The sequence below is a fragment of the Drosophila yakuba genome, chromosome 3R (genome assembly GCF_016746365.2).
Source record: "Drosophila yakuba strain Tai18E2 chromosome 3R, Prin_Dyak_Tai18E2_2.1, whole genome shotgun sequence".
NCBI classification, from domain to species: Eukaryota; Metazoa; Arthropoda; class Insecta; order Diptera; family Drosophilidae; genus Drosophila; species Drosophila yakuba.
In genome coordinates, this window is record NC_052530.2 from 22,551,923 (window position 1) to 22,559,930 (window position 8,008).

Genomic DNA, 8,008 nt, shown 5'->3' on the forward strand with positions numbered 1-8,008 from the left:
TTCTGCCTGTTACATACTTTTCAACGAATCTAGTATACCCTTTTACTCTACGAGTAACGGGTATAATAGGGCTGGTGAGAGCTTGTAATTAATGTCATTGCGTGTCGTTCTTGCCATTTCAAGTATGTAAATATAATAAACCATATAAAATAGCCTGCACAAGTACTTCCTAACCACTGGGTTCCTTTTGGAGTATTGAGAAAAGTTTATTCTAAATGAATTGAAAACATTTTTGGTTTGGAAATGAAGGACCATTGATGGACCATTGCCATGTCCTGATTAAGATCTTCAGTTGTGGGCTCTACTCCTGCTGTTGCTTGAACCTTCGCAGCTCGGACTGTATGGCCTCGATGAGGGGCGCAGTTCCCGTTCCACTGCCCGATGGAGCACTTGCATCCAATCTGGCCTCCAGCCGTTGGAAGGGTCCGGCGCTCACGGGACGATTCAGGGTGGAGTGGGAGCTGTACATGCTCCCACCTCCCCAGGCACTGTAAGTGGGCGACGGAGGCTGCGTGGAGTGCGCCGACTTGGACGTCTTCTCCGGCTGCGCGGTGGCCGGACGTTCAGCTATGCTCTTTGGTTCCCCCGAAGGATGAAAGCTAGAAGATCGAGGAATATAGAGAATAATAGGTATATCGGGAATAGATGCCCACCTCGGCAATCCCGCAGAGGAGCCCCTGTGCTCGCGCTTCGTGGCCCGCCGGTTGTTGGTGAAATTCTGGGTGGGCAGGGGCATGGGTATGTCGTCCTGGCTGGAGTACATCTGCAGAGCTCCCTCCAGAAGCCCCTCGTAGTGGTTGCGAATGGCCGACGGATTGTGCAGCGGACTGGGATTGTAGTCGGCATAGGTGTGGGCCTCTGGGGAAGATCGATTGGAGAAGTTGAGTACGAGAGGCGGGGGGAATGACTTTACCAGGTCGTCTGATATGGAGAGGAGTGGAGAGGTGGGTCTCTACGTTGTTAGTAGCTACGTTTTGGTTATCGGGTTATCAGGACTGGTGCAAGCAATAACAATAACTAAATCAACGACTACGGGTTGTCCTAGTAACGCGACTTGGCCCCAAATCGAACGTCGCCATCGTCCTTATCGTCCTCATCGTCATCGTTATTGTTACTCTTTTTTGGGGTTTCTCCGCCCGGCTCACCCTGCGTCTGTTTCTTCTTGTGCCGCTCCCAGACCACGGGACCCACGACTCCCGGATCCGGATTGTCGCTGTGCGAGGCGGAGCGCACATTCCTCACCGATGGCGGCGCCTTGGGACTGGGGAAACTGGCTATGGTGGCTATGGTGTTGTCCTTGCTGCCCAGCGACTTGTGGGAGCGCAGGGATCTTGTGGAGTTGTGTGGCGCCACTGCGTTCACGTTGTCGTAGTAGGTGACGAAGACGGGATCCAGTACGCGGTTCAGGGGCTCCGGCAGAGTGCTCTTGGGAAACGCCCGTACCGAGGCCATGGACAGGAAGGATCCCACACTGGCCGTATCCGACTTGTCGGATGGCTGCAGATGCCGGATCATCTCGCTGTTGATGGCCTCGGCGGACGCACCTCTTCCGGTTTTTTGGTTCAGCAACTTGTTCCGGTGGTAGTTGTTGTGCGGATTGAAGGCCTCGCTCCGTTGGAAGTTCTCGTAGCTGCGGCGCATAACTTCCGGAGATTCCTCAGCGGAGGAATGACCCGCCAGGGAACCCTGCACCGGACTCGTCTCCAGGGAGCCAACGCGATTCTCGTTCAGATAGCGCCTCCGTGACTTGTGTCGCATCTTGTCGCTCTTCTTCTCCGACACCACGGATGTGTAAACGGTTTCCTCGTGACCTTCGGCTCGATCGTACTGATGACGCCTCTTATGGGCGTCGAACAAACGGGCAGCCTTGTCGTCCAGGATCCTCTGGACATCGGCACTCGGCGGATTGATGGGGCAGTAAACCGAGGAATCGGAAGTGTTGTCCGTCGTCGAGGAAATGGATTCTCGCCGGGATCGTGTCTCCTGGGGCGGAGCTGGGAAACTGATGCGTGGCTCCCTTTCGTAGGAGTAGTTTCTTACGCCCGCCTCCCGGGATTGGGAATGTCCTGGACTCGGTTCTCCTTCGGTCCTCTCACTGGTCGTGGGTCGCATTGATTGACCATCGGAGAGCAGTTCGTTGCGGGAGGAGTTTCTGAAATGATATATGCTATAAGAAATATATTTGAATATTTTCAAGGATCATACCTGTTGACTGCACTAAGCTCTCGTTGTCGGGATCGCGTTCGTCCCAGGAGTAGAACCGCCACGAGCAGCAGCATCAGCAGCAGAATGGCCAAGGAGCTGATGACCACCAGGGCCACATTGTTCTTGACCGAGTTGAAGAATCCAGCCTGTCCGCTTCGAGGAACAGGCGCCAAAGCGGTGGCCGTGGGCTCCCTGATGTACGCTACATTAATCGAAAGCAGGATGATATAGTATCAGATATATCCCAGATAACTCAACTCACGTTCGGATTTCATATAGACGGCCTGTCCGAAAGTCTTCACCGCCTCAGATTCGCTGACCAGTTCCATGTCCTTTGCCGCTGTAGTGGCCAAAACAGGTCGACCATTCACCAAAACCGTGTAAATCAGCTCCGTTTGGTTGGCAATGGGACGATCATTGCTAGTGAAGAATATATTAAGCAATTGTTATAAGAATCTATACAAAACTGTGGAGTGATGTTTTTGCGAGTGCACTTTGTGGGTTAATCAAACTCATAATATGGCAGCCAGTTCGGCAGGCACTTACAATTTGAGGTTGACGTAGTTGTGCTGCTCCATGGCACGGAACCCATTGGTGTTGGTGCTCCACTTTTGCACATCCGCCTCGCTAATTTGCGTTAGGTTGTGTATGACAACTCTGACGTGCTCGTCCCTATAAAGTGGCTGGGCCTGGGAATGGGAATGGGTCTGGGTCTGGGTCTGAGGTGGTTCCACCCCACGTTGCTGCTCCTGTTGTTGTTGCACCGGTGGTTGCTTAGTCAACAAGGTTTCGTGCATTTCCCGCAACTTTTCCGATTTCCCATTCTGCTGTATGAGCTCCCAGGGGATTAGAGTAACGTATGCTCCATAATCTATCGATTCCGTGCCCGTGCTGGTCGAGGGTGTGACCCCCATTGGGAGCTCCTCCTCGGACTGCTCCTGCTCCTGCTCCTGCTCCTCCTGCGAGTGGCTGGCCCACTCGGTGTCCTCACCCAGTCGCCTTACACTCTTTACGTAGTGCTCCTCGTCCTCGTCCTGCATGTCCAGTATTTCAACATCATCCGCTGGCGAACCGGTCGTCGTTTCCATTCTCGTCGGCGGAGTCAAAGACTTGCGGCGTTCTCGAGGTGTCGGTAGGTTAACGCCTTCGATCTGCTGAGCTCCATTAATGCCCAGGTGACGGGTTTGCTGTCTACTTGGGAGATGTGTGCTAAGTACTTATTTCATAACTTGTTTAAACCATTCTCACCTGGTAAAAGCCAGACGATATAGACGTGCAAGCTTTTCCTCCAACGTGGGATTGTCCTTTGCCGTATAGAAACCCGACATCACCGTCAGCAGCCAATAACGTCGGTCCGTGGCGGAGTAATTCAGCGGTGGCATTCCTGGACCACCCGTGTCCCAGGTGCCGCCTCCATCATCTGGCTTGCAGTCCAGGCAAATGGGTATGTCAATCTCCTGGAAATCAATCCGTTAACTGAGTTCGTTTGTTTGGGGTTAACTCACATTATTGCCATCCACATAGATGGTGGCCACCACCGTTTCGGTCTTGAAAACCGTTTCCTTGCCCTTGGTAATCCCCGTGTGCACCTTCTTCAGGAAATCCGGTGGCCCATCCCCCGAGCCAGTCCAAAAGAAGTCTTCCAGGTGAATTTCGTCCTTAACTTCTGGATAGTCATCATCGTTGTTGTCTGCAAATTGTCTTGGTTTTATTTTTGGCTTAACAGTTTCTTGAACTTTCACCCCGTTTCCATAGAAAGTAAACAACGCAGTTTCTGATTTGATGTCTTTACAAAGGGGCTTTAAACTATTACTCCAAATAAATAAATATATATGTATTTATGTTATACCTATCCTAAAGTTTGATATATTATCGTGTCTCGCTCATCCTTCAAGTGGTATTAAGTGCCGTTTTTTGATTTTATTACCCCTATTTTGGTAACAGGCTTTCGAGTTTGTTTGATCAATTGCACTAATGGCAACATATTTCCCACAATGAATGCAGCTCCACCGCACAAATTATGCTGCGGCGACAAGTTCGTCTATATGCATTGGTTTTGGGTAGTACCCCTTTTAACCCTTGTACCCCTTTGTTCTCCTTATAGACAACAAAAGCATAACTTATCGATTAGCACCTGCGTTTCCGAAAACCCAAAGACAGGAACTTGACAATTTGCTTGCGTGTTGGGTCCACAATTAGGAGTACACCTGCCTTGATTTGGCAGCTCGAATCACCTGGGTCAGTCCACATTCAGTCCTCGGTTGTCGGTTTTGCAATTAGCCCATATTGATTGTCCCAAATTTTGATGGCTTGGCTTTCAGCCAAAGTGCGTGGTAGCAAGGGAAGCGTTAAAGGTCAAAATACTTGCACCGTAAAAGCGACAGAACCTCTGGTTCTGGTCAAGTATACATCAAAATTTCACTCGGCGACAGATGCTCAACTCACCGTGACTCAATTGTATAAGCGGCGACTTTTGCGTAGCTTCACAATTGAATTGGAAGGCCAGAAGCGAGAAAGAAATGAGCAGAATCGCCGGATTTGCTTTCATTTTCACTGGATTATTTATGAGCGTCACTGGTCACTTTCGGGTGCTCCTAATTCATGCCGCATTTCCCTTTCCACGAGCCCTTCCACAACAGCAGCGGTGCGATGGGGAAAAACTATACTCTTTTTGATCCGATCTATTGGGAAACGCTGATTCGGCACCGTCGAACGTCGACCGGGAACTGAACGCTCCATTGTAATCCAAGCGTTCTCGGGGCTACATGGTGGTGCGGATGCGGGTACGGGTGACATTGTTATAGCCCGCTCTCTGTTTGGGCCGCTTTATGCCTGGTCAGTTACCTGGGGCAACCAACACTTCCGCGGCAACGGCAACAGGCACAAGTCGGAAAAGCGCGCCAAGCCAAAAGCCCCTCTTCCGCCAACAAAGCGAAGCTTTTGCTGCCAAGTCCGACTTTGTCCCAACTTTTTGGGACAATCTACAGCGTACATTGGTTACTTACAGATGCAACTTTACACAGCTACAGTGTACAAAGTCGCAGTTGTGGCCTCAGTTTGGATTCAAAAAAGCTCTGTGCACTAGGAACAAAAGCTGGTTGTTATTTGAACAAGTTCTTGTGCAAAACAGTACAACGGTATTCGCAGCTTACATAACATTTTTCAATCTTATCATATCTAATTAGTTAATTAAAATAAAATCGAACTTATATCATAGATTTACTGGATTTTTATTATTTTCCCTTAATTTTGATTAAAAGAAATTGATAATTTAAAAGCTCATTTTTCTGTTTATCTACACATGTGAGATTAAAACTGCAATTTCAAGAGACCTTCATACCACTACTTTGTAGCATAGCTTTCTAAGCATAGCAAAGTGTTAAAAGCTTGATTAATTAACAATAATTAGCCAAAAGTTTTAAACAAGTTTCTTAACTTGCTTCCATAGCAAACATGGATAGCCAACTGGCAACATGCATTGTGTGCCATCCATCTATACATATCCATTGTATTCTTCTGCTGTTCTTCTGTTTTCATGGTAATCATTACCTTAAGACAACCTAAGAAAGGGACGGATGAGTATTGCAGGTGGCCTTCGTGTTACGAATCGAATAAAACACACTTGACGAATGAATAGCTATTTTATAGTAATTTAAAGGGGCTTCCTAAAGTAATAAATCCAAATTGCTGAGCGACTTCTGCAGAAAACGATGGGCAGCCTTCGTTTTATTGACTGCGATATTGCATTTTGCTCGCATGTGCGACTTGTTTACAGCTGATTTATTGTTAACAATTATGAAGACGTACTGAGTAACTACCCGCCCACATTTTTTGGCAAACTTGTTTCTTTCGTTGATGTAGCCGCCAAATAAGCCAAATACGTCATCGAAGCGAACAAGGTTTCCCATGTAGGCTTACAAAAAATCCCCGAAAAATACATAAATATTACCTTGTGCCGCGACTAACCATTTATCATCGAAACAAGTTTCTTGGTCTAAATGCCGCTGGGAAGCAGTCTATTTTTTTGGTTCTTCATTGTTCTTATCGGAAAACACTAAAATTAGAATTTGATTATACGTATGCTATGAATAAAGCCCTCAAAGCCGTCAAATCTGGCCATAATTTTGAGCTGTAGTCGCTTATTAATTCGTGGGCTTCACCTGACTCTTTGTGATGTAGCCACCGAATGGGTTTGTCCATGCCTCCGAGGTTCTTAAAACTCGTTTCGGGTGTCATGTCCAGTCCATCATTACTATAGAATGCGCTAATTTGTCGGACGTAAAGACTTTTTAAAGGTCACAGCTATTACGCAACAGAAAACACGTCTATCCAGAGTGCGGTCCACTGATATTGAAACAACTAAACTTGATCTTGGCCAGTGGTCATTGGCCAGTGGCGATTGGAAATGGAATTTCTTAGCGTTCTACTAGAGTTCCAGTTCTAAGCAGTTTCAGCAGTAGAAAACAAACATATATTTTCGACTCTTTTTATTTACAAACTCTAATCAATAAGCTCCTTATCCAGCAGCGGACTTCAGGGCGCCGGGGCTCAGTTTCCGGTTCTTGATCTGGTAACGCGCCTTGTAACCATCCTTGTCGGCGGTGTACATCGTCACAGTCTCGGTGTCAGTCTTTTCATCGTACGACGAGTACATGCCCATGACCACCAGTTGCTCGTCGGGAGTGCCGGGGTTCATGATCACGCCCATCTCCTCGCGCTTGCTGCCATTGGGCTCCTCCGACCTGCAATCGAATGGAAACGTTAGCACCGATCCTCATCATCATCATCATCATAAAGGCTGTTGGTACTCACGCGAAGCGGTATCCCTCCTTGGTCGGCGCCTGGTTGTAGAACTCCGTCATTAAGGTGGGAAAGATGTAGTCCAGGAGTCCCGCAGCCGAGCTCTGGGCGGCCAGGAGAGCCACCAGGGCAGTGAAAAGTAGCTGTAAGCAAGGATTGGAGATTAGTCTTGGATAAACTCAGAACTCTGTAAACTAAATATCCTAAAAATGCTCTCCTACATGGAAATCCCCATATGAGTTGGTTAAGTTGTGTAAACTTCTTCATCAGTTATAATATCAATTGTAATTTTATAACGTGCTAATGCTATTCTTTATATGCCACGTTTAATTAGTGAGTTTATTGTCAATACCTCTTTGCATTATACTCAATTACTCAAACATAAACCTCCTTCTTAAATGGGATCACTGTTGAAACTTGTTTTACCACAGCCTTATATTGTACAATTATATGGATTCAATAAAAATCAAAAAGTATAAGTGCGAAGTAGAGCTGCTCAGTGTATGTAAAACTCGGCAGCCACACGGGCTATTAGCACAGCTGCATCAATATCTTGCATTGCATTGACCGTCTCTATTGGGATTATGCACACACTTCACATGCCAGCGTAATTGCTGTCTGCCCCTTGGTCATTACCAAGTCGTAGGTCCGGGACACGGTCCAAAAATCCGGATGGGAATCGGAATTGGAATTGGAATCGAAATGGGAATAGGGCTCCGCACTGGGCAGCTGCTTACCAATTTCGATGAGGCCATGTTGATGCGCGATGGAGTTACCGAGCTATACTAAAGTATATGAAGCGCGCCCCCATATATATAAAAGTTAGGATCTGCATAGATCTTTCAAGCTCGCGACGCGACGCGCAGCACACACACATTGTGGATAAGTCATATTTTTCTACTTAGTAGCAGCCACTACTTATAGAGTAAAACCGGTCGCTTCTCGATCCCCAAGCTAAATGCCGAAAGAAACGCCAACGCCTTACAGTAAATATAACAAATTT

General features: G+C 47.5%; 2 protein-coding genes across 2 annotated transcripts; both read right to left on the bottom strand.

Annotated features, from left to right (window-relative positions):
- Nucleotides 1-185: 185 nt before the first annotated feature.
- On the bottom strand, nucleotides 186-5,067 carry LOC6537977. The gene is made up of 9 exons (XM_002098478.3): nucleotides 4,651-5,067; nucleotides 3,711-3,895; nucleotides 3,454-3,662; nucleotides 2,752-3,396; nucleotides 2,468-2,625; nucleotides 2,206-2,407; nucleotides 1,146-2,152; nucleotides 654-858; nucleotides 186-599 (listed from the first exon to the last, which is right to left on the bottom strand). Exons 1-9 carry the CDS (start codon nucleotides 4,751-4,753, stop codon nucleotides 302-304), a joined length of 3,012 nt encoding a protein of 1,003 aa, XP_002098514.1. The 5' UTR covers nucleotides 4,754-5,067; the 3' UTR covers nucleotides 186-301.
- Nucleotides 5,068-6,677: 1,610 nt separating this feature from the next.
- LOC6537978 lies at nucleotides 6,678-7,824 on the bottom strand. The gene is made up of 3 exons (XM_002098479.3): nucleotides 7,743-7,824; nucleotides 7,018-7,148; nucleotides 6,678-6,947 (listed from the first exon to the last, which is right to left on the bottom strand). Exons 1-3 carry the CDS (start codon nucleotides 7,758-7,760, stop codon nucleotides 6,722-6,724), a joined length of 375 nt encoding a protein of 124 aa, XP_002098515.1. The 5' UTR covers nucleotides 7,761-7,824; the 3' UTR covers nucleotides 6,678-6,721.
- Nucleotides 7,825-8,008: the final 184 nt, after the last annotated feature.